Source organism: Gasterosteus aculeatus, chromosome 11, assembly GCF_964276395.1.
Source record: "Gasterosteus aculeatus chromosome 11, fGasAcu3.hap1.1, whole genome shotgun sequence".
NCBI classification, from domain to species: Eukaryota; Metazoa; Chordata; class Actinopteri; order Perciformes; family Gasterosteidae; genus Gasterosteus; species Gasterosteus aculeatus.
This window is the reverse complement of record NC_135699.1, coordinates 6917328-6943442: the sequence shown is the minus strand read 5'-3', so window position 1 is coordinate 6943442 and position 26115 is coordinate 6917328. Positions and strand designations below refer to the sequence as shown.

Below are 26115 nucleotides of genomic sequence, written 5' to 3'. Positions count from 1 at the left end.
TGCCACCCTTGTAGCAGCGCACCCGACCCTATCGGTTTCCTCCACAGGTGGTGAGCCCATGGGGAGTAGAGTGTTGGGCTGCCGCATCACTCCTTCGGGCTGTGCCCGGCCGGGCTCCGCGGTAAACCCGGCCACCAGACGCTCGTTGTCGGGCCCTCCATCTGGGCCTGGCTCACAATGGGGGCCCCGGGCTTCCTCCGGGCCAGGTAACTCCTTCCGTTTTTTCATGGGGTCTTGAACCATTCTTAGTCTGGCCCCTCGCCTGAGACCACTTTGCCAAGGGTAACCCTACCAGGAGCACAAGGCTCCCGACAACACAGCCCTCAGGTTCATAGAGACACACAAACCTCTCCACCACGATAAGGTGACGGTTCCCAGTGAAAATCTTAAAATCTAAAAACATATTTTAGATTTTAACCTAAAATATGTTTTTAGTACTGGCTTGTTGACACGTTAGTCAAACCACTTTGAAATAAATAAAAACAAACTATTCCCATTGCACCTGAACGCACCATGACGCGGACCCCTAAGCGACTCTGATTGGACGGTTAATGATTTAGAAAAACAGGTTACGCCATATTGTCAACGTCCGAGGAGAGCGCGTAATTCCTTCAAAAATGCCGAAATAGTACGTGTCATCTGACTTGCAAACATCGCCTCGCTGTCTTTGACGGCGCGCTCGGTTTGTATTACAACGAGGTGTTTGTCGTCAGACGCTATAGCAATGATACAGCTAGCCTGGCTAGCTAACAGCTAACGTCACTTCGGGGAAACCATTAGCGCAGATCTGCTAGCCGATGTTGTGAGCGGATCCGCTCCGTGGCGTCCCTCGTCTACCCGCTTCCCCACTTAATGTCTCTTCGTTTTGACAGGCAGACCGCACACTGCTTAAGATGGCGCACGTCGATGCAACGGAATACGCAGCAGCGGGCGACCGCTGTGTCCAGCGAGGGGTCTCCGTCGGCCTGCGGAGTCGACCGTGCTCCAGCGAGAGAGACGCCCGGGTGCGCGCTGTCAAAGCGGCTCTGCAGTCCCGCCTGGGGCCCTACGAGCCCGTCCTGACCTGCCTGCAGGCCGCCCTGGTGTGGGAGAGACCCGCGCAGTGCGCGCTGCTCTACGCTGCGGTCAACGTGGTGTTCTGGTGAGTTTTCAACCCGCTTTACTGCAGTGGGCGCGTGGACGGCGCGCACGTGGGTCGCCCTAGCGAGCCGCATTTAACTTCGTTAGACCCCTACGGAGACGGTTTGGTGCGACCCCCCCTATTTAGACACAATACAAGTGCTTCACCTGTCGGCTGAAGACGAGGCAGGTGGCTGGTGGTGCTATTTATAGACTCCACAGAGCCGCCGCGCGTTGATGGCGCGCGAGGCTCGTGCTTTTAGGTTAAATCTGTTACATTACATTTAACTCGCATGTGTTGTCCCTGCAGAAGTTGGAGGCGTTTAATGTTGTGGAGATGCAGCTTCCAGCACATATTATGCATAGTGACATTATGTGATAATTAGGTAAAATCCTTTAATCGTATAGGTTGAGGCTTCTCCCTCTTCCTGCACTGTGATATTATTTATCTCTATGTTTTTGTCATTTATTTGTCCAAATAAAAAAATTAACTCAATTGTCTTTGCTTTAAGATGTGCTCAGACAAAAGAAAAGACCTGTCAAAATGTGGTTAAATTAGCCAATGATCTTATTGTTTGTTAATCATCCCTGAAGGAAGAATACGCTGGCCTGGCCGGCCTGTTTTGTGGAGTTGAGGCATTCAGCATTTATTCCATTATGTCCCCGGGCCTGTGAGTCCAGCTGCTGCCCAAAGTACAATTAGTTGTGTTGTGATGTAAATTTAGGTTTTTAACTTGCTGTACTAATAGAACTGCTGCCCCAAATACCAACACACCTTAATCTACCAACAAACTCTTTGTTTTGTTAATCGGTTTATTGGCAGAATACTGTAACGTTGTTGTCAACAACACAGTTTGAACCCTGATTTCTATCCACTAACTAATGAGTTTTAACACATATCAGTGCCATAACTTCACCTTTTCTTAATTTTGGAATAAAGATAACCACTCGCAGGTCATGAATTGTATAACCTCGTGTCTCATTGCCACTGTGTGCACGGTCCAGGCTGTTCATGTGATTACCGTGTTGTCATTGCCCTCCAGGTGCTTGGCCCTGACCTCCCTGCGCCTCCTGTTCCTGCTGGCTGCTGGTCTGGCCGTGGTCGTCTGTGTTGATACCTGGAGACATAAGATCTGGCCGCTGATTGGAGGTGATAGAAGCTGCCCGTCATGGATCGCCTGCGCTGTACTTTTACTCTGCTTCCTTATTGCGTCATGTGTGCTGTAGATCATTCCTCAAGTTGCTGTCATGTTTTGTAACAAAAGATCAAACTAGAGAAAAGGCTCAACACATGCAACACAATTTGGACAATTTTTCATTGTTTGTTAAAGTGATGAATGTTCTTTCTCTACACAGTCAGGAACCTGGAGGAATCAGAAAATGAGAGGTTTGTTACTGCAACCAACCGCCTGAATCCACAATGCCAACAGTAATACAATAAGTAGACCGCAGAAAGGGTATTAACCCCCCCCCTGTCTTTTTCTAGCTGGGGTCTGGTGCAGCCTGGCATCCTTAGCGTGCCTGAACTGTGCCACCACATTGCTGAGGCCTGGGTCAGTGCAGCAGTTCTTGCATCCAGTGTGCAGCAGTACAAGCAACACAACCCTGGCAAGGTGAGGACTGCGTACACACAGCAGGAAGAAGAACAAAACTCCTATATCAATATGTGTCATATTATCTGTATTTGGTACGGTAACACATCTTTTATATTTAATGTGTTTAATGCAAAATCTCAAGTATTTGTTATATTTGCTATAGTATTAGTTTGAAAACATGATTTTTATTATCCTTACACTGTTCTCCACAATTCATCCAAGACTATGTTTCTAGGTATGGTGGTGATAATGAATGAATTTGTGAAGCTCAGCGTGCTGTCCAGCCCCGTTGGACGGCCGTAGATGGGACCGTATGTACCATAGTTGACCTGTAGTCTGTGTGTTGTTGCTCTGTCTCAGTTCTGCATCCTGACCTGTGGCGGATTCACCTGCTTGGCTGGGGTTGGAATTTACGTTCCTGGCTTGGTGCTGTCCTACTCTGCTGGTGAGTCCCCAGCAGTTCACACTACAGATCCAGGCTGCTCCACAGGCCCCCGTTGGCATGGAAACGCAGCGTGACTGATCCTATTAAAAAATACATGGCCGGCGAAACCAGATCCTTGGAGCCCCAGTACCAGGGCCGGACCTGTGTACCGGTGATTAAAGCTGTGATGAGGCACGGAAGGAAGGAGGGAGGGAGGGAGGGAGGGAGGGAAGGAAGGAGGAAATGTAACCAGACAGAAAGCTAAAGAGGTCAGACCGAGACGTCTAATCTCCTAACCTCTAATCAGTGTAGACTGGAGCTGCCAAAGCCTTCTACTCTGACGTCTGAACCAATCAACAGCTGCTCTACGTGTGGAACTCTTGGCGCTCACACAGCCGTGTCTGAAGTGCTGACCGTAATCTAGCAATCTGCATAAACGTTAACAAGCACAGCTCTTAGGATACCATTTTTGTGGGAAACAACCCCAGCAGAAGTCCTTCTTGTTTGATGATGACGTGTATGCTTTCTTCTCTCAGTGTGGGCTACTCTGCTGGCTCCTCTGGGAGCCTATCATAGGCTTTTCCAGCATGTGTGCATCAAGCTGGATCCAGTCCTGCAGAGACTGGACTTCAGTGTTTGCGGCTACATGATGTCAAAGCCGATTGATAATCAGTGTAAGTATTTTCTTTTTAATGCAAAATCCAAAACTACTGTTTGTATTTTTTTTCGTTACGTAAGTAAAACTTTCCCTTGGATTTTGGATCTTGTTGTTGTTAAGAGCGTAAGTCTTTCATTGAAGAACCACTCACCATGTTAAGCATCTTACTGCGTTAGATACCTTCAGGCTGCCCGTCCAGTTTCACTTTATTGACATATTGTTAATGCCCTTTGCTAAGTCTCTTTGTTTAGTGGCACAAAACCTTTTTGTTTTCACTTGTTGAACCGATTTACGTGGCACCGTTTGTGATCAAATGAAAACACGTCGTCGTTCCTCTGTGCAGTCCTGAGGAGGCCTCTCCGGGGTCTGGCCTCGGGGGAAGACAGTGATAGCGAGGAAGAGCTGGCTGCTTTCTGCCCCTCAGTAAGTCGCTTGAGGTTTTCTCTAATCCACTAGTTATTCTGTTAATATTTATATTAAGGAACATGTTACGATGCCCCAAAATATATTCTTTCTCCAGAAATGTAAATAACAGCTGTATAAAACATGCAACCTTTCCAATCTTGTGTCTCCTAGTTTGATGACGCTCTGAATGCTAAAGAACTTGCTCTGACCGACTCGGAGCACTCCGATGCCGAGGTGTCCTACACTGATAATGGGACATTTAACCTATCGCGAGGCCAGACCCCGCTCACAGAGGGCTCTGAGGGTAGGCGCCTGGCTATTCCCGATTACTCCCCTCCCGGTTTGTGGTCGTCCCTGACTGTGTCTCTGTTTCTGGGTCAGATCTGGACCGGCACAGTGACGCTGAGGAATCGTTTGCTCGAGACCTCCAGGGCTTCCCCTCCATAAACCCCGACGCCACCCTGATGGACGACGACGACGACGACACCAGCATCGGCCTGCCGAGTCTGGGTCTGTCTGGGCTGGCTAGCCACCGAGCCTCGGTGCTGGACGTGGACGGCCATCTGGACTCAGATCAGGACGATCTGGATGCAGAACTGTCTCTCAGTGGCCTGCCACCCGCCTCGGATTTCGCCGGAGACTTGGCCGGAGTCCTCGCCAGCAACATGATCCAGGCGGCGCTGGTCGGGGCGATGCAACCTCGTCCTCCTCGCAGCCAGCGCAGGGAAGGCCCCCCCAGGGCCGGGGCCCACCGCAGCTACCGCAAGCAGTCCAGTTCTGAGCTGGACACGGACTTGGACGGAGAGGACTTTGAGATGCTCGATCAGTCTGAACTGAACCAGATGGATCCCCTCGGAGGGGGAAGCACGAGACAGGGTGACGGCCAGGGGCCCAACTTCCTGTTCAGCCTGCTGGGTAAACCACAGTAATTTGTGTGTGTGTTTGTGTGTGTGTGTGTGTACCGAGGAGTGCAACTCCGTGGGCGGTGTTCATGTGATGAGCTTTGATCGTGTGAGGATTCCAGCAGCCCTGATTCTAATTGACATCAGATTATCACTGTGAAGAATTCTTTCATTTCTACTCTTTCCTCCTTTTCCTTTTTAAGCCTCGATCATCCAGACGTTTCCTTTTGTTGGCTGAGCAATAGAAACTACAACAACAAACGTCAAACAGTCCGACGTTACTATTAACCAGCATTATTCACCCATGTTGCAGTCTTTTTATTATGTGCATCCATAATTAACAAGGATACTTGTTAATTATTATCAACACGTTACACACAATCTTTTATACAACACAGGGCTATTTAACATGGGACCAAATATGGCTCTACTTCTAGCTGGCTGAGCCACGTCACGTCGACAAGGACACCATGGAACGGCATTCCACCGGAATAGTTGGAATGGCTAAATAACATCTCTTTTTATTAATGTTTATTATTGCTCTGCTGTAATCCTATAGATTTATTTCATAACAGGTTCACCAATTTAAATTTGTGTCATTCATGCTGTTGTCAGACAGAGACTCTCTCCCATAAAGAATGTGAAGAACACTTGCGTCAAAGTTTCAGTTCTTTCTTCCTCCTCTGCTGTTTGACATATGGGGACGTCTTCATTCAATTTGGAAACTAAAGTCCCGAGTCGTATGATATCTGATAACTCGACCTGTTGGCTGTTCATTGTGCCCCAGCTCACAGCAGGTGTTTTTCTTTTCCACGTGAGTGTGTTCAGAATATTTCCTGCATTTCCTTTTTGAAGCCGCTCAGTAGCGTATTTTGTCCTTCAATGAGGCCTCAGTTTCTTTTTCAAAAGTGATATTGAAACTAATATTTGTATTTCATGTAGTTGACCCCACTGCTGAACGTTTAACAGAAACATTGGATATCCTTCCATACGTAGATGTTTTACTACTTTAATAGGGAAACATGTTTACATCTAAATTAGGTATTAAGTCATTATATCTATAATTGTTAGTATATAAAGGTTTGGTGTTGCTTTTAAGTGCTGGTCAGCCTGGTTTCATGTAGTGGCAAATGCCACTGAGATTTATTCAACCGCAAACATGTGTTTTTATTGCTCTTTAATTATATTAAGTGATATTGAGGGGAAAGCTGTAGCAGCAAATATTATTTAATGCAATTGAATAAACAGCTGAATCCATATTAATGTGATGTAGTAGATAAAATGTGCAATGCTAGTTTGCTGGGAGTTTTAGGAAGGAAAAAAAGAGCAGGTCCTACTTTAAACAGAATGTTGCTGCTTGCTGCTGCAAGAAGAATCAGTTGCTCTGAATGATCTGTGGTCACTTTGCTGGGGTCATTTTCACAGTATCTTCTTCGCTGTAACTAGTTTTGATACGTTTGATGTGCAAATCTTATTCAATAAAATGTTTGCAAATAAGTGTCATTTACTATTATGTAAAAAAAAGATGTAGGGGTCTTATATCAAGAAATGTCAAAACAGCATGTTGGAAAAAAAGATAGTCTATTTAAAAAAAAAAAAAATTGTATGTAAAAAAAGGGGAGAAGTCAGACAAATTTATAGTATTGCATGCGAAGTATGTCCAAGCCATCAATCACCATTTTGTAGAAAAAAGGTAGACTAAGAAAAGTTCTATACAATGTTGGAAAAGATCAGTCAATAAAGTCATGCCATCAAATATGAGTAATCTACTCATAACAGATATAGTATTGAATTTTGGTGGGAGGAAACTCACACAGACATCACAACAATAAAGGATTACAAAACATGGTGTCATAAAAGTCACATTAGAAAAAAGTGACGGCTCAGAAATAGATTGCCAACTGCAGTGAGCTGCTGGTCCCAGACAGACCGATATCTGGAAGGAAAGGAAAGTGTCCCTCAGCCAGTGAGCAGAGCTGGGTTGTTATTTTTGCTTGCGTTTGGTCATCACTTTAAATAAGAGCTTCAATTAACATCTGAACACCAAATACGGCAGACGTACCGGTGAGGAGGAGCAATGAGACGACAGGTTGACTAAATATGTATTGTGACATTTTATTTGAATACAAAATACATAAATAAAGCATCTGCAGGCGGCATCAGGAGCATGTGCACATATGCATAGAGACACACACTTTATGTATCGGACTCAAACACACCATCAGACGTGTGCATGTGCATTTCAAGTATGAAAGAACTAAATGACGGTTGATGGAGCAATTTGAGAACCGTTAACGGATCTTGCTTGAACACTAAGGTCACGTGATAAGCAGCGGTTCTGTACTTAAAAGTTGACCCTGGAGGCACTGATCTAGAAGTAGTTGTCTAAACATACAATCAAATGACAGATTTGAGATCAGTGGAACCAGAAGTCACTATCTTTGCTAAGATATATCTCTCATATGGAACATAAGAACTCCCATGAAATTCAGCAGTCTCTGCGCTCTCCCTTTCAGCAACGAAGGAAATTACAAAGTCGACAACTTGAATACAGTCCCGGTCTCGTGTTGACTCCACCCATTGCATGTTCTAACACGGCTCACTAGAACTGGAACCAGCACATCTGCTCCAGATCATCTTAACCGCGGACCAGTTGGACGAGGTCAGACCGGGGACCAATCCGGCTCTGGGAAAAGGGCCAAGCCTCTTTCTCGGAAGGCGCACAGCGTAAAGACACCAACCGATGTACAAGCCGCACGCCAGGAAAATATATGTATAAACTGACATTCTTCAGGAAACTAATTATAGTGCTGTTTAGTCCCTAAATTATATATATATTAAAAAAGGAAGAACCCAAAAGCTGTAAAATCAACTTGCTTCAAACTTTCTTAAAAATGAGCAGCATAAGCAGTAACCAGCACACAGGGTCATTTTTTGGGGGGGGTCTAAGTGACTAATAGGACCAACTTTTTTCCCAAATTGATCCGGCAATACTGCTCTAACTAATCAGGACAGAGTTCAGACCAACTGCGGCCTGTGAGCGCCCGACGTCTACAGCACGTTCCATCAGTACGGGAACCGTGTCGGGGAAAACGGTCCATGTTTTGGATACCAAAGTTACCTTCTAGCCCTTCCTCCACGGGATAATATTGATCATGCAGCACAAGCCCAGTGAAAGCAGCAGCAAAGATTCATGTGTTCGGGGCATTCAGCTCCCTCGAGTGTCTTTAAAGCCTCTGTGCAGCGTAAACATTTTTATTTATCTCAAAACATTGTTCTCTTCTTTCATTTTACAACAGCCGTCAGACGAGCGGCTTACAAAGCTTGTAGAAAAAGAGTGATATTTTTGAGAAAGGAAACAACAGCAGTTTTCACTGATTGCGACGTCGTGCTAAACTTGAGCGGTTTGTTTTTTTTGTAGGCGGACTCGGATTTTAACCCGTCGGTTGAGAGGCGTTGAGAGTTAAAAAGCAGGGCTGAGCAGGAATTGGGCATATACATCATCCTCCTCCTCCTCCTCCTCCTGGTGGAAAATGGCTTGCCAGCGGATACACATGTATGAGACTTGCGTGTGCATGTTTTGTCTATGCAGGGGGGGTTTTGAACGCCCCCCAGGCGTGGAAGCAGCGATTGAAGCAGTGGGGCTCGTTCCCCTTTCGCACCAGTCTCAGCTTCCTGGGGTGTTCGGTGTCCTTGGCGCGCATGTGCTGGATGTAAACCTAAAGGAGGAGAGCGTTGGTAAGATGCACCACTCCGGGACAATTACTGACGACATGCAAACAGACTGCAGCTCCTCACTGACCTGGCAGGCTTTGAGGCTGAGTTTGATCTCCACCTGACTGGTCTGAGTACCGACCCACATGTACACCTGACGGGAGGCCAGGAAATAAGGAAAAGTATGTGTTAAAAACATCGTGAGCCCTTGAAAGGATGTAATGAAAGCAACTAGAGCGCCGGCAGTCAGACGGATTGTTACCTCCTGGCCGTTGTCCAGCAACATGATATCATCATCGGCCAGGTCGTCCTGACAGAAGTCGGAGCACTTCTCCGACACTGAAAAGTAACCCTTCTCATTTGAACACCTGAGGGGTGAGAGGGGGGGTATAAGAGATAGAGAGGGAACGTTGAGAATAGAAGTTAGTATCAGTAATCATTTTAATTTGTCCTTCTAGGCAAACTTCTAATTATGAATACTAAATCTTTTAACACTAATAATAATGTTCACCCACCTGAAAAGCCGCGCGTGTTTCATATAATCTGCATCTTCATCGTACGGCTTCTGAGAGCCAATCCCCACCCAGAAGAAGTTCTCTGGCTCCTCTCCCTCATTGATGACCTACGAGACACGCTTATTGAAATCTGACGAAATATTCTCTCACGCCAGACCTGAGACACATTAACGTAAAAATACAGAGGGGAAACTGCACAGAAGATAAAGAGTTCTTCTACTCACTTTACAGAGAGGTCAGTGTATCTTAATCTAATTTCTCACACATTTGCATGTACCTGTTTGCTGTACGTTTCATCAAACATGCAGTTCATGATGTCCTCGGCAAGTTTGGCTTCGTCGGGGTCGGCGGCTCGGCCCACCCAGGTGTAAACGATGCCCTGATTGTCTGTGCTCTCAAACGGGACCTGCAGAAAAACTACAACAGTTAATCCCCGACCTGGCAGACATTGTTGGTCTTTATTGGACTGCAAAAGTAGGAGGAGACGTCTCTGGTGGAACGAGGCAGCATTACGGTTATATTTCGATTTATTGTGATGCATAAAAACGGAAGAAATCACAACCTTGAGAATGAAGCAAAACTCTGAGTTGAGATTGCAGGAATCTGTTCCAATCTGGATGGTCCTAAAGAATAAAAACAATATGAAAATTAAAGAAAAGAAAAGCTCTTCCTCTGGGAACCCGACAACCAGAGGGACAGTGATGGCGTGCGCCAATCTGATGAATTAGAAGATGGTGGATGATGGTTAGAATATCAACGCGTCTACCTGCTGCAAAGTGCGCTGCCATTGGTGCGTATGTGGTACAGCGAGGGCTGCGCAGAATCCGTCTTCTGTTTCCTCTTCCCTTTGTGGATGATGAACTTCCTCTTGAAGTGGGACAGGAACTTGAGGTTTTCCTGCTGCTGGGTCATACGCACCACCTGAACGGCAAGAAAGGTTCAGCGTTATCAACTCATCAGAAAATAACTGTATCCAAAAAAAAGAAATGCATACAATTCTATCTAGATACCTTCAGTTTTCCAGGGAAGAGACTCTCAAACTTCTTCTGCAGGGAGAAAGTGAAGGTGAGCCAGCCCATGTTGGAGGCCTGCCTGCCTTGCCAGAAATAAACGACACACTGAAAGTCCTCCTCGGGCTGTTTGTCGTCGTCGTCCTCTGCTGTTGATCTTCGTCCTTCAACGCCGCCGCCGCCCTCTTTCTTCTCCTTCTCCTCGTCGTCGTACTCCACAGGCACCCAGTACCTACACAAGCAGTCAGATCAATGCCAGAAAATGTGCAGTTTCAAGTCGGTGGAGCAGTGTCTGTGAGGGCAAATGTAAATCCTTTTTTTATTGACAGGGCTGGACCCTGAATACTCAATTTTACGTTTTACAAAACCTATAATGAAAATACAAATAAAAAGAGACCATCTTGTAATGGCGTCACATTAAAGCCCTGTGCAGGCATGGAGCATGCACCTCCCTACCTGCAGAGGAAGACGTAGCAGTCCTGGGTGTGGAAGTGGCCAAACTCCTCCTCAGGCAGGCGAGCAAACTTCTTTCCCTCCAACACAAATCCTTCCATGCCATCCAGATCCTCGTTCCATTCCTCCATCAGTTGTTCAGCCTGCACACACAAGATGAATGTGCATGAAGTGAAGGTCAATCATGAGAACAAAAAAGGAAAACAGAAACGCTGCGTGGGTTGTTACCTCAGCAAGGGGCATGGCTGGCTGCCTGGGAAGGAAGAGCGCTGTGAGGTCAGCTTTCATCTGGTCCTTCTTCTCTGCGTCCTTCTTCACCTGAGAGGGACCGATTGCACGTATGAAGAGTGAGAAACACTCACACACAAGCAGCTCAATCTGGGTTGCAACGCACACACACCTCTTGGGTTCCTGGTCAGTGTATATTTGAAATTACTATTCTATGAGTCACTGGTGGCCACTGAGTGACTCATTGAATAGCCAAACTGACACACACACACACACACCTACAGCACACTGACCTTGCCCTGTAGGTTGTCGTTCTTATGCACCGTCTCGGCTGCTCTGGTGTAATCCACCTTCAGCACATCATCCCAGTTCTTAAACTTGGATTTAAACACCTGTGGAAAAAGAAGAAGAGCAACTAACATTAAATCATTACCACATGCCGAATGTGAGGTAAACTTAAGAACAGCCTTTCACCGATGGATTTACCATTGTACTGGAATTGACATAATAACAATAACAACGATAACCATATGCATTCGGTTCCTGGTCCCCCTCCTGTATTTTCATCACACCAGGATTGTCAAACATTCCTGAAGCATTTGAGGTGGTGCTGTATTACCTGGCACTCGGTGCCCTCCAGGTTGCGAGTGACGCACGCGTGTTTGGGCCGGTGCAACATGGAGCAGATCTCCTGACCCAGTTTTAAGGCCGCGGCTCGGACGAGACGTGGAGACTTCCTCCCGATCCAGATGAACACATCGGACCAGCAGTCCAGGATGTACACGCACTTGGTGTCCAGCAGAGTTTGCACCTAAAGACAGATGGAAAAAGTGAGGTTGGGAGAAATACATTCGGTGGCGTTTACGTTCCAGTGAATATTTGGCTGATGGACGGACCAGTCTCATCTCGGGCGAAGTGTCCAGTTTGATCTTGTGGTCTTTGTGCTCGACCGACAGCTTGTAGTTAATCTGCGGCAGCTCCAGGTAGCCCAGACCCAAGCCCACCTACAGGACAACGATAAGGGAAAGCAGAGAATTGGGTTCAGGATTAGCAGCATGCTCCTGTCCGCGTGTCGCACAGACACTTTGCTTCCGAATAACTTGAGCATAGGTCTAAAACAATAAAGGTCTGTTTTCAACTCTGTTAATTACATTACAAAAACAACAAAAAGTATAATGTACATGTATAATAAAGTACAATGAAAACATCACAATAAATGCTTAGTGATGGAATGAGGTGTATTAACCGTGCAGATTAAAAAAGTACCAAAGAAAAATGCTCTCTTTCCCCAAATTCAGCCCCTAATTCCCAATTCAATAAATTGCCAAAACAGGAGAATATTCCCGTCTGGTTCCACCACTGGATCATTTCAATTGAGTTCAGTTAAAAAGCTTGCTTAAATTCACCCAGACATAACAATAAAAGAAGAACAAAACATAACCCTAAAACCTACAGATTCTACCAGTTTACTGTGAGTTTAGTCTGTTTTTCAGACAAATGAGTCAGGGGGAGTTTCCAGTTACTGTAGTGTCTGTGACAGGGATGTTTGTGTGTGTCTGTGAGAGAGAGAGTGTGTGTGTGTGTGTGTGTGTGTGTAATTAGCCAAACAAAGGATCACTACACCCGTTTTTGGTATTTGGCCGATCCCACATACGGCACATCGTGGGCCGTCCACAAAACACACGTGACTTCAATAGACGGCAAAGCAAAAAGCTCAACAGTGAATCCTAAAACATCGACGCTCTCACTGAGCAATTAGTGCTGCTTTATTATGTGGGTTCACAAGACTTGCCTTGTATAGTTTAGGCCTAACGGGGGTGAAGTCATCTGGTACGTGCTTCTTGATCTCCTCTGGTTGTCCTCCCAGTACCTCCCAGAAAGGCGGAGGCTCCTGGCTCTGCAGGAGGGTGGTGATCTCCGCCTTCCCCTTACGCTCATTCTTATTGATCTTTTCTGCAAATAACCTGAAAGACAAACAAACAGTCCACACACAGTTAGCATCCGCGCAATGCGCGCTTCTCTTGTTAAAGTGTAACCTTTACATGGAACCCAATAAGTCGGGGTTGCTTATGGAGTTTTGTCCTACCTGGCCTTAGTGGTGCTGCTCAGAGTGGCGTTGGCTCCTCTCCAGATAAAGATGTCCAGCCCCGTGTCCGACAGGAAGACATACCTGCAAAAAGAAAGACAGGACGTAAACCACAAATTCTGTGATTGCGTACAGAGGAAGGACGCAAAATATTGCAAAGCAGGGACTTTGTGGTAAACTATACACATGTACGTCGTGTGGTGTAAAAAGGGGAGTGGGAGAGTTACCGCGGGTCGAGGGAGGAGGCCTTCACTGGGACCGACTCCAGTCGGATGTTTTTCTTGCCGTAAACTCTGTACAACCTGATGGACACATAAAGTGATTAAAACCTGATATATTTGCAGACAAACAACATCTCATTCATGTGAAAGCTGATATTAACGCAGACACACAAACTTGATTGTTGCAAACAAGTTTCTGACAAGATTGCAGTAAATGGAAGCCAAAGAAGACGTATATTATACATTTGAGAAAACTTGAAACTTGAAATAATTCTGACTAGAATCCCTTACAGCTCACCTGACAGAATAGTTTGTATCCTCCACGGTGTAGAACCCGCTGGCTGTTCCTCCCTCGATGTAGGAGATCTCATTGTTGAACACCTGCTCACGAGCCAAAAAGCATTTCATTCACACGGATGTAGATGGACCGTTTCCAATGAAAGAAAATAAGGATTTATATAGTTAATGTTTAACTATGAAGCATTGATGCTGAACTTGAATTGATCAGGAGTTTCTTGGTAGTTAGTTATTATTGTATAGCGCTGCTTGCCGGGTATATTTATACATACAGCACTGAACTCCTCGCTCTCGTCTCCCATCTCCTCCCGTATCGTCCGGCATTCCGCTCCTAGGAAGTTTCGGAGGTTGACGGCGTGGATGGCAGAGCCCGCTTTCTTGTCGAGCGTGGCTTCCTGGCCGATCCAGTAATAGATATCCCAGTTCAACGCGCCGTTGTCATCCAGGAAAGTCTGCAAAAAGCAAAGGGAGAGAAGTCTTGGGACCCACAGCCCATGAAAACGCACAGATGTTGCTAAGAAGGATCCGTCTTGTTGGATTATTCCAACGTGTATAATGACAACCAAAGTAATGGCGGTCCGTACAATCTACTGAGATCGAGTTCAGTTCATCGTTACCTTGAGGATGATGTAGCAATCGGCCTCATAGAACTTGCCCTGGAAAGCGTCGTCCACTTGCATCGGAACAAAGTTCTCTATCTGCCACACTGTTACACCTGGAACCTGTAGGACGCGGAAACAGTGACCATACGTACGCTGGTATCCGTACAATGCAAAGAGCAATTTGGCAAATTCCGACAGATTACCTGCCCCACATCCTCCATATAGAACTCAGAGTAGTCCAGTTGAGGTTTCTCTAGGCTCTTGTCCCAGCGCCGGACCTTTAAATCTCCATATTTCGAATCCTCGCTCTCCTGCTAAATTAGCATATTTCTTTGTAGATAAAATGTAAATGAATCCTATTGTGTTTGGTTGGTTTTCTTCCTTTGGACTTTGTCAAAATCCTTCTTTATCTTTTCGCTTACCTCCATGTTCTTGCCCTGTGCAACGTCACTCATGCCCTTCAGCACCTGCTTCGCCTGGTCGTCCTGAGAACTGTCCTTCCTCCTCCTCAGTCTCATCTTCCTCGCCTGGGGATCTCGTGGGCTGGCTCCTGGACACATGTACACACATAGAGATTCAAGCCATTAAGAAAAAATAAGGAATAGGGAGAAAAAAGGCACCGACACTGTACGCATTCGTACTCAGTCATATTGTGTATACACACGTACCTCCTCCAGCAGCTGCTACAGTAGCAGGTGAGGCTCCAGCAAGCCGCAGCTGGTTCTGCAGGGAGAAGTCAATGTTGTACCACTCGGCTGCCCTGTCCACTGGTTTAGGGGGCATCACCAGGTTCGGGTTCTCCCGGACATCCAGAATCTAGAGAGAAATATACGAATAGTTCAATTTTTCTTTTAATCTTCTCTTCAAACAATTAACAGTTAGTGGAGGTAATATTCAATTAAATAAATGTTTTAGACGACATTGCAGGGCCACTATGTTATGTTGCCAAATACAGGACCAGGATATAATTTCTTGTCAATTCCTAAAGAATTGATATGTACTGTGTCATGAGTGTTTAATGTTTTGTATTCATTATTGTATCTGAATTACAGTATACAGTGTTGATTAAAAATATATATATATATTACATTTAATCTAATTGTATCCTATTTATGTCTGAATATTTATTTAGTAAGTAATTAAATCCACAATAAATCATTTGAGCAACATAAATGCTGTTCAGGTACCGTATTATTTGACCACTTTACAGGTGCCTTTAGTGCTGTACCTCTAAATCAGTCAGGAAGTGGATGGCCTCAGGCAGCGTGACCAGGCGGTTTTTATTCAGCACCAGCTTCTTCAGCTTGCCGCACCTGGACAACACACAAATATTCAGTCACACGACTATATTCAATTTTGCTTATGAATTTAACTGAATGGGTCTTAATAAAAACTTAGCCTTTTAGCAAAACACATTCAAATTCAGATATTATTAATATTAAATTGAATTGTGTCAGTCAATTTTATAAAAAATATCAGTAAAACAATGCAGAAGGAAGCATTATTCAACTGGTGGTTCATTAATCACAGAAACGCAAACTTTGTGTTGAACTCACCTGCAGAGTCCCTCTGGGATTAGTTCCAGGTTGTTGTTGGCGGCCATGAACTCGGTGAGACTGGACAGTTTGCCAACGCCTGGCGGAACTCCATCAAAGTCCAGTTTGTTGGAGTTTATGTACAGCTTCTTCAGTTTGGCCAGCTTACATATTGCAGACTGGAAGAAGACACACAAGCAGACATAAACAATTAAATTGACTATTTTTTTGACGATCTACACAGCTTTTTATTCACTGGTAGTGAAAGCCACACGGCTTCTAGAGAAGTGTATAATTGTTATTGTCCTTACAGGGAGGGAGGTGAGCTGGTTGCGGCTCAGGTTAAGAGTCTCCAGTTGAGTCCACTGGTCGATGCAGAGGGACAATTCTGAGATTTGATTGCTGCTCAGGTTGAGTCTCTTCAAACTGCTCAATGAATAGAGGCACTCCGGCAACCGAGTCAGGTCGTTACATGACAGGTCAACATCTGGGGGAGACGGGAGGAACAGAGGGAACACGTGCTCGTAAACGCTACGTTTCCCACAAAAAAAGGACAAGTCCGTAAACAAGTGAAGGAAACAAGAGAGTGGCGTGAGTGTGTGATACCTGCTAGATGTGTCAGAGCCTCTAGACTGGTTGGCATGTTGCTCTGGGTCCTCTGTGTGTTCCTCAGGTGGAGAGTCTGTAATGCTACCATGGCTGGCAGCTGGCTGCTCAGACAAACAGTTTAAGAAGAGCAGCGTTAACCAAATGCATATTTCTGTTTTCTAAATACATTTACCACTAAAGATGTGCACCTAAAATGGGGCCTACGAATTTAGGCTAAGGGACAGCAGTGACCCAAATAAAACGAAATACATTTCGCCTCACCGCAATTGCGCATGCATCAAGGGGTTGTTGTTCAGTGTGAGTGTCTGCAGATGAACCAGGCGTCTCATCTGCGGGGGCAGGCTGTCCAGCTTGTTGTCGCTCAAGTCCAGATACAGCAGGTCGGTCAGGTTGATAAACAGCTGGTTGGGGATGGAGTCGATGTTGTTGTGACTCAGATTCAGCACCAGCATGTTCCTGCTGTTCTCAAGGTCTCTGGGGATCTCTGTCAACTGATTGTAACTCAGATCCTGAAGGAAATGGGATTATTTTTGTCATTAATTGACAAAGAGGGAATGTAATGTGTGTAAAGTTATGCTAGTGGACCAGAAATAAGGGAAAGTAAGAGTGATGTTGGAAGTGTTTGATGAGCAGAGAGGGGGGACTGTGAGATATTATTATGTACCAGCACAGAGAGGTCATCCAGCTGAAAGATGTCATCAGGCACACCGGAGTTTTTCAGGTTGTTAGCTCTGGCTACGACCGCCTGCACATAGAGAAAGACATTTAGGACTCGATCAAACCTACAAATTGGTACAAGTAGAAACAGGCCATAGTCAAAGATTGGCAGTGCTTTTTTTATAGCTAGTGGAAGAAATCAGCAAGTGCTTAATGCATATTTTTCGCTGCATGTGTTGGTGTTAGTTACCCGAAGGTTTGGTAGGCTGGACAGTTCTCCATGCAAAGTGGTCAGGCTGTTGTGACTCACTGAAAGATGCTCCTAAAAAAAACAATAAGCAGAAGTTTTGTTTACAGACCCGAGAGTGCACTACAAAAACAACCAAAGCATGGAAACGTTCTGCACGGTGACCCGGTCACCGCTGCGCAACAAACGTCGCCGTTGTCTCCAAATAAAATGATTTAAGAACAGGATCAAATATATATATATAAACAATACCGCAGACGCTGGGACTCCTAGCCATGATAACAGACTAATCTTGTTTACCTACACCTGGTAATATCAAGCATGTAAGCATGGATTAGCTTCTTTGGGCTTTGGGCTGTTGATTGCAGCTTTGGTGATTAAGATAAGATAATCATATCAAAGATACTGGGGATTAAATTATGGCTGAGTGTTCTTAAAGTTGGGAGAAGGTTTTGCTACTAAAATGCACCAATCTGCTGATGTGATTGCCTTTGTTGCCCTGACATCAAGTAAAAAGGGTATTTTAAAAATAATATCGTAATAAATAGCCCATCAAACCGGATAAATATAGATCGAGCCAAAAACATCTACAGTACAAATAAACTAACCTTTGACAGATAACATACACAACACTGTGACTAAAATACATATCAAGAATATATCAGTCAATCACTTTATATATTTGGAGATGTGCGGATAAGCCGATGCGACAAATGCCTCACCAGCTTCTGCAGAGAGGCCAGCTCCTCCGGGAGGTAACACAGCCCGGTCCGGTTCAGCTTCAGCCATCGTAGACTGCTCATACACTTGACATGCTCTGGGAAGTAGCCGCCCTGAGAGGAACGGAAACGGACATGAAGAGGAGCAAGAATGACGGCTGACGTCAGAAACACCGGTATGGACTGTATTTATGGATGATAAGTCTTCGTAATGTCCAACTGTGAAGGAGCTTATCATTATCCGGATGCATGAGAACAATGGACTCTTCATACAAAATGAGAACATGACATCACCCTTCTTATTGTCATTATCTTTATGGGATCTGTTATCTTCTACAGCCAAGATGAGAAAGCGGACAGTTGATGTTATCATGGGCGCAACTTGTGTGAGGAACTTATGGTATTTTACACTTCCTGAATTTAAAAGCCATTCACGAACAGATAGATACAAATACATGATTCATACAACATGTACGTATTAACGGTGCTTAGAACGGTACATAGAAGGTACTTAACATGGGGAGGTTTTAAATGTTTCAAACATATGCCAGATGATCCAAACCTTTACTCCCTCGTCTGTCTACCAAGCTGAGCACGCGAATTGTGGCCAAACCTACAACTATGACGACACTGAGTCAAAAGAGCTCTGAACACGTTGGCTGACGTTATCGTCCGATAACGCTGATAAAGACGACAGGCAGGTTAGCTTCTGATCCAGACGGCGGGTTAGCCGACATTAAAGCTAACGTTAGATTAGCTCGCTTTCGTGACGTTGGAAACGGGAGCTGTGTTATCACAAACTTACCTAGAAGTATCTACCCGCTCGCAAAGTACAGAAGTAGCGTTATGTTACCTTAAATAGACCATTCTCTTAACAGAAATATGTAAACCACAGGACGCTTGTGGCAGAAACCGGGCGGGTATTTTGTGACGTTATTATATGTCACAAATCTGACAACTGGCTAACGCCCAATGCTAGCAACGTTAGGCTAAGCAAGTCATTTTAACAAGCGCACCCGTTAGCCATTTGTCTTGAGCTAACGTTAGCTAGCTAAACGTGTTAGTTATTCAACACCAATGGCTTTAAAAAACAACAACAACACATTTGTCTTTAAGAGCCTTACTTTGAAGTCGTTACCACTGAGGTCTACCCCCCTGATGAAGGGAAGAACTCCGGTGGAAGCCATTTCTGGTTTGTGCCAGCTGCTCAGCCCTCTACTGTCTATTTTGGTCTCGTAGTGGGGTGTCTGCTGCAAAGTCTCCTTCTTCTTCGTTGGATTATTAGCGATGGTTGCCAACACCAGCTCATCGTGCGTTATCGCCCCCTGTGCTTCGGAATGTGTACCGTCGAATAAAATAAACTGTGTTCAGCGCCCTCCTGTGTTCATCGGAGGTTAACAGCATATACGGGGTCGTGTGGGTGTCCCCCATTCTGTTACACCCGCTAGCTGTTCAATACGCCATGCTATTTTAAAACCGAGACAGCAGTCTCTGTTTGAAAGAAATACGTTTTGTAAGGGCTTTTCTGTCTTAACCGGAGGGAAAGAACACTGAGTTCGCTTATTTCCTCGTCACAAGAGCGTTGGTTGTGGGATACAATGCACCAAACACCGCGGCCATCTACAATTTAAATGTTAAGTCATTTCCAAGGGGCAAGGGTGAAACCGGAAAATATACAACTTGATTTCAAAATAAAACTAGTTCCGTTAAAGCTTGCAATGTGTCTCTGAGGACGCCTCTTAAGAAAGCTTTATTTTGAAAGCGGGGGAATGGGAAGTGCTTCACATCGTCTTAAACGCGATGACATAATTCAGAAAACCTCACTGTCAGTTGTGCCAGTTCGTTTCGTGGCAAGCGAAGATAAAGATACATAATAATAAAACGGATATTTGTAGGTTTACATTATGGATAACAATGTCACGCGATACAATGTCCAACTATATATTTATGATTTATCGAAAGGAATGGCTCGCAACCTCAGCCCCATCATGTTAGGTAAGTATACAGAGACACAATCCGATGCAGCCGGGCCTTTGGGGACTAACAAGTGATAAGAACACATAGAGATGATTTGTATGGCTTGAATAGTTACGTTGATTTTATGCGGTGTAGCGGTCTTTGTTTGACTTCTCAATGTCCAACGTTAGTTATTATCAATACATTTATTTTGAAAATATATTTCAAAGCGTGAGTGATTTATGTTTAGTCGACTAAACATAAATCATCAGGGTCAAACTCCACTCTTGTAATCTACAGCTCCACGGAGCTGCTTGCAGGGAGGATCATCTACCTCACTACCTTTTCCCTCTTTGTTACAGGAAAGCAACTGGATGGTATATGGTACGCTTCTTCTTTCTCTTACTATGACAGCCGGCTTCCGATCAGAAATCCCCAAAAGATGTTCTTCTCATGTAATGGGTGGATCCACACACCAATAACCCGCTCTTTGATCCCAGAGCAGATATGCGTTAAGATCCATATATGTCTGATGATGCTCTCATTTAGATCTGAAGCTTAAAGTTGAACTGATCTGTATTTAGTCCTGTGTTCGTTTCGTGCTTTTTCACCAGGCACACAGCCATAGTGGCATACGGAGAGGAGTTCTTCTTCGGAGGGGAGGGGATCTCCAGCTGTCCGCCGGTGAGTCAGTAACAAGGGAATTAACTTTTTGTACACGTTTAGGACGGGTAGGGATTAATGAGCGTTAATATGCGTTTTCTTCTGGACTTTAAGCTCAAACATTCAAGTGTTTAATGGTTTTATCTAAAGCAATCTCCCTACCACCATACAGGTAGGCCTGCACAATGCAGTACAGCTATATTGACCGAGTACAACCACATACAGCCTAGTAAAACAATAGCGTTAATTCACTGTGGTTTCTGCCTACATATATCCATAAAAGACAAACCTTAAATGCATTATTGCCAATCAACAATTATTTTTCTTTTCTTATTTTACTCCTGTTCATCAAATGGTAATTTCCTAACCAGTCGGGCAGTGTAGTTTTTTATCGAACTGGGTGTGGATTAACATTTGGTTTCTGAGTGAATAAATATGTGGGATTGAGTAGTAAACTTCAGCTACTAAAGGATTAATTCCTTCATTAATTGTAATTCTGTCACTCAGTGTGGCAGTTTGGCTTATTGCTTTGGTTACACAGACAATACTTCTTAGTGGGATAATCCACTTGAAAGATACAGAACAAAATAAATATTAAAATAAATAAAATCTCAAACTAATCGAAAATGTCTAGCCTTATAAACCTACCCTTGATTTAATCTATATGTTAGCAATTATTCATGCATATCAGAGAAACAACTCATACACAATGTTCTTTTAACTATTGGAACCCTCTTCTTCTCATGATGTGAACCTTTTGCGTTTCCCGCCTGTGTGTTCTTCAGGGTGGGACCATGCTGGGCCCTCCAGACACTGTGGTAGAGCTGGGCGAGACAGAAGTGTCCGAGGAGATCTTCATGGACTATCTCTCTTCCCTGGGAGAAAACACATACAGGTGGAGTTTCCGTCCAACGCGTGTTTTCTACGCGTGGCTGAACTCACGAGTGTAACCGTACTTAATGAAGGAAATCTGTCAGCTGTTGGATTAACTCTCTTCCATTCTCTCCTCGTTCAGAGGTGACAGGTACCGTCTGTTTGAGCACAACTGCAACACCTTCACCAACGAGGTGGCTCAGTTCATGACGGGCAGGTCCATCCCGTCATACATCACCGACCTTCCATCGGAAGTCCTCTCCACGTGAGTCTGCAACTCAGTCCGTTTTCAACCGATCGCCGTAGCCGTCGCTGTTGTAATGGTGTCTTTCCACTTAAAACTCACTGCTAAAATGTTTATATGATGCTACTCTACCCTCAGGTACACTAAGAACGTATGAATTATTGTCATATGTGTTTTCATGTCAATCTGATGTTGTGCAATTTCAAATGAAGTTGCACAAATTTCAAATTTGTAAAACACAAATTGCATTTCTGGGAAAAGACTTGATACAGAACTCTGTTAACCAAACTGGAAACCATATTGGATTTAGTCTGTTAATATGCAGTGATGAACAGGGTTGGTGGATTGGTAGGCTTATGTTTTAGTCTAAAATAATTCCAATCTTTTTTTCCCTAATCTCCAGACCGTTTGGCCAGATACTGCGACCCATTCTGGACTCCATCCACATCGCCCCTCCAGGGGGTAACGTCATCAACGGCGGAAGAAACATGTAATCTGAGCGATCAGCCGGGTTACCGAATGCTCACCAGGTCACTTTTATAGTAGTCAGACAGTCAAACTAATCATCTTTCTTTATTCTTGCTTTCTGTAAATAAGCTACACACTAGCATTAAAGCTAAGGGCCATTTGTAAACTGATAACTGACCAGAAAATTCTAAAAAAAAAAACACTCCTTAAAACCAGGTTGGTGAGTTCTTTTCATGAGGTTTGACTGTGCATCAAAATTCAATAAACCACAAAGTACAAAACATGTGTTTAGGTCCAGCAGCATAGCCGTATATCAAAACGTGTACTTTCCAACAACAAAAGCTTATTTTTAACCATGTGGCCTTCTTATAAAAACTCGATGGAAAGTCCAATTTCCAATTAAGCTTTTTTGGAAGTGAAATGTAATGGAGTATATTTCGATTTTTGGTACTGCCATTTGGTTCAGCGATTATATTTGGGCTGCGGGATATAACATTTTCACTATAATTCACGCTAACAATATTATTCTGTTATCTACAGAACATTATAGAACTTCTACTGAAAACTAAAATGATAATAATGTAAAATTTAACTTCAACCTTGCTCATTGTTTGTGTACTTGTGTGTAAAGAGATGGAAAGAGACTATAAATTTAATTATTATTTAAGAGGTGCTGGATTAAGACAATATCATATCTATTGTTATATCAATATTTTAAATTCTAAATATTATGGTTAACTTTAATGTATGTCGCGACAACCCTAATTTACATTTCGCAATAATTTCTACTTTTACTTCTCAATACAGGCATATTGCACTTTTTACACCACTGCTGTATCTGATGGCTGTAATTTAGCCAACTACAACATTAAAATACCTCTTGCACATTAGTGCATTTAGCTTATTCATTGCTTCAGCTTTTGTACTTAGTCACAAGGCACGGATCCATTTTGGTGTTGCAATGTTTATCTAATATAGAATAGATTTCTTTATTTGAGTAACTTATGAAGGATTCTTTTGTTTTTTAAATGATTACCAATACATTAGGTTCCCCAAAAGGTTTCTGCAGTAAAACTCATCTGCTGTTAACTACAATGGAATTAACCTGAGTGTGCACTTTTAGATACGTTTTAACATATTTGGACGCTCGTTGATGGAAAATAAGAACGAGTTCTTATGTTTGGAGTTTTTTCATGTCAATCATAATTCAATTTTGCACCAATGTTTTTTTGTTTTTTTATTATTTGCTAACCTGTAGTTAAATTCCCATCAATGATCCTTTTATACCTGTAACATTTGTCTTAACTGTTTCTGACATTATCATCATTGTCACATAATTTATTGATATGACATGAGCAGGTGATTGATGCCTAACTGACTGTGTGTCTATAGCAGCACTGGGATCAGTTCATTGTAAATTCAGTTATATGAAAGTAAAACCGGTTAAAATGGTTAACTACAATAGTCTACATTTCCAAGACAATCTATATATATATATATATTATATATATGAATATATATATATATATATATATATATATATATATATATATATATATGTATATGTGTATATATATAATAAGTGAACTGCATCACAGCCCTGTTGTATGACATACGTCCTGCCTCTCGGCCGGTCGCTCCGGCTCCACAGGGAGATGCGGATCATACATTTTATTGTCGCCATGTGTTTAGACAGCCGCTCATTCATTGTTTTTATGTAGATAATTCTGAGGGAAATGTCCTGATTATCATCTTAAAAACCAACCCGCTCTTTTAACAGCCACCAGAGTGTGTTAGATACACAATACACCTCTATGTGCCTTCATTTCCCTGCTTGTCTGCAGTCACACTGTTGGTAGATGGCATAGTTATCCAATAGCGCAGATGGTAACTCCCTGTGCAGCCTGCCTTCAAATCTGCCAGTCATTTTATTGTGTGACGGTCCAAATTACACACATATGAGGTATGAGCAGTGGAAAATATATAGTTATACCATTTGAATCGAGGAACTCTCACAGCCTAAAATCTCAGTGCATAATAAACTTCGCTCTGCCACCAGAAAGAACACTTACTCCGTCTAGTTTCAATAGATGACGTTTTCCAAGTTTATCTTGTTATGACAATGTTACACACATGAACCTCACAGGCCTGAACTGAACAAAGAATCAAAGAAGCACAGAAAAACATGAAATCTCAAAGAATGAGTAAACCAGCATTCACTTTCATTGTGTTCTTCTGCAACAAATTAACTTCACATGCATTTGACTTTCAGAGCAGTCACCGTCACATTTCTCTCGTGCACCAACGCAGCACATGAATATCGTCTGTGCAATTTAAAAGTCTTTTTTTCAAACCCAATATTTTTGCTTTTTGCTATTTTTTGTTGATTTTCCCTCTTCGAGGCTGCGGGGCTCAGGTGAATCTGGGTCGTGTTATTTTTAATGTCTGATAAACAACAAAGTGACACGCTAACCCGACCAGTGAAATGTATTACTGCACGAGTCACCCTCTGCTGCTCCGATAGCTTGTGGCGATGCTGGCTGCTACATGTAATGTGAATTTGCAGGCTAGTGATGGATAGTAATACCTATTTAAGTAATCTAACTATAGTAGATATTTATGCATATTGTTTTATTGTTTGTGTAATTTTTTTTCTACTTCTAAAGCCATTGACTGAAAATTCGACAATATCTGTTGTTTTTGGCCATTTCTAATAGCAAAGTGTCATGTCATTTTAGGGACCAAATAAATGTGAAGAAGAAATAATGGTTGGGTAGTTGTGTGCACAAAATTTCAGAGAGACGGATGCTGGATGCAGACAAATCAATAAATGAAATACAAATAATACAGCCTTATATGGGATCTCCAATTGGGTACTCAAGTAAAACCCACAGAAAGATATATTACAAAACGTGATCATCCAATTATAATCATATCGTTGTTTCAAGGAAAATTGATCAATCTACACAATATTCAATAAAAATGTTAAACACTAAGTTCCATTCAGTGATACTTTGTCATAGGTAACAAGGTAAAAGGACTTTTCAGAAACTGTTTTAAGTATAAATAGATTACATTGTAAAATTAGAATATATTTCATATAAGCAGGTTGTTTTCTGTGTATACATGCAGATCCAAGGGGACACTAATAATATAATATGCATACAACTAAGGCTTAATATCAGTTCTCATTTAAACTGGTAAAAGGGATGATGGAGGGGATCCAATAAGTCTCAATGTGATCACCACCTGCTAATAATAACAGCCTTACTCATGTTCTTTGAGCATCCACAAAGAGACAGTGTTACCATGTCCGCAGCTTCAAATGCATTTTAACAGCAGCAAAGGATTCTGATCAGATGGTTGGAGTTTTAAAACCAGCCTACAGCACTAAACACTAAACTGTTTAAGCAAATTCATCTATGAGCAAATTCAGCCCTTGTATCCCTATGTTCATAAATTGTTATCAAAATCTCATTGAGGAATGCAATTAACCTGTATGTATGTCATTCAAAAAATGAGTCTTCATTTGTGTATTTACTCTTTCTGAACAAAGCCTGTATACAAACGTATATTTGAAAATACATTTTTCTTAAATATAATCCAGTAGCAAAATCCGATTGGTTTTTATTAAGGTGACGCCTGCAGATTGTCAGTCTAATAAACACGTCATCTTGGGGCGCTCTGTGTGGATGTGAAGGAAGCAACATGGCATTTGTTCTTTTATTCAATCATTTAACATCCCATCACTCGAATATACCAGATCTCGTCACCATTATTTGGTCAAAAGAATTCTTAGGTGTCGACCATGATACCAGAGAAGGCCGGTGACTTTTCCAGATGGCAGATGTGAAGCATACTTGGTCCGTGGCCTTTAATCAGCACCCGTCCTCAGAGACATTGGATAATAAATGC

General features: G+C 43.3%; 3 protein-coding genes across 6 annotated transcripts; 2 read left to right on the top strand and 1 right to left on the bottom strand.

Annotated features, from left to right (window-relative positions):
- Window positions 1–394: 394 nt before the first annotated feature.
- On the top strand, window positions 395–6600 carry retreg3 (reticulophagy regulator family member 3). 3 transcript variants are annotated; one of them, XM_040189931.2, is made up of 10 exons: window positions 395–628; window positions 873–1141; window positions 2163–2269; window positions 2476–2506; window positions 2606–2732; window positions 3075–3159; window positions 3675–3812; window positions 4140–4219; window positions 4373–4505; window positions 4583–6600. In XM_040189931.2, exons 2-10 carry the CDS (start codon window positions 894–896, stop codon window positions 5128–5130), a joined length of 1497 nt encoding a protein of 498 aa, XP_040045865.2. In that variant the 5' UTR covers window positions 395–628; window positions 873–893; the 3' UTR covers window positions 5131–6600. The 3 variants fall into 3 exon arrangements, with proteins under 3 accessions (XP_040045865.2, XP_040045866.2, XP_040045867.2); XM_040189932.2 differs by having other exon boundaries at window positions 395–682; XM_040189933.2 differs by having other exon boundaries at window positions 520–699.
- A 604-nt stretch (window positions 6601–7204) lies between these two features.
- flii (FLII actin remodeling protein) lies at window positions 7205–19643 on the bottom strand. 2 transcript variants are annotated; one of them, XM_040189929.2, is made up of 31 exons: window positions 19121–19643; window positions 18000–18110; window positions 17281–17352; window positions 17038–17118; window positions 16635–16882; window positions 16371–16474; window positions 16076–16251; window positions 15786–15943; window positions 15458–15542; window positions 14898–15045; window positions 14652–14779; window positions 14433–14543; window positions 14245–14349; window positions 13900–14079; window positions 13629–13711; window positions 13337–13411; window positions 13110–13193; window positions 12816–12987; window positions 11920–12027; window positions 11643–11834; window positions 11317–11415; window positions 11024–11113; window positions 10799–10938; window positions 10343–10574; window positions 10099–10253; window positions 9895–9955; window positions 9610–9738; window positions 9333–9439; window positions 9080–9185; window positions 8906–8971; window positions 7205–8822 (listed from the first exon to the last, which is right to left on the bottom strand). In XM_040189929.2, exons 1-31 carry the CDS (start codon window positions 19181–19183, stop codon window positions 8688–8690), a joined length of 3804 nt encoding a protein of 1267 aa, XP_040045863.2. In that variant the 5' UTR covers window positions 19184–19643; the 3' UTR covers window positions 7205–8687. The 2 variants fall into 2 exon arrangements, with proteins under 2 accessions (XP_040045863.2, XP_040045864.2); XM_040189930.2 differs by having other exon boundaries at window positions 14433–14540; window positions 19121–19599.
- A 117-nt stretch (window positions 19644–19760) lies between these two features.
- On the top strand, window positions 19761–25196 carry desi1a (desumoylating isopeptidase 1a). Its single transcript, XM_040189934.2, has 6 exons — window positions 19761–19991; window positions 20315–20336; window positions 20567–20636; window positions 21401–21510; window positions 21631–21753; window positions 22136–25196. The coding sequence occupies exons 1-6, from the start codon at window positions 19901–19903 to the stop codon at window positions 22224–22226; spliced, it is 507 nt and encodes a 168-aa protein (XP_040045868.1). The 5' UTR covers window positions 19761–19900; the 3' UTR covers window positions 22227–25196.
- Window positions 25197–26115: the final 919 nt, after the last annotated feature.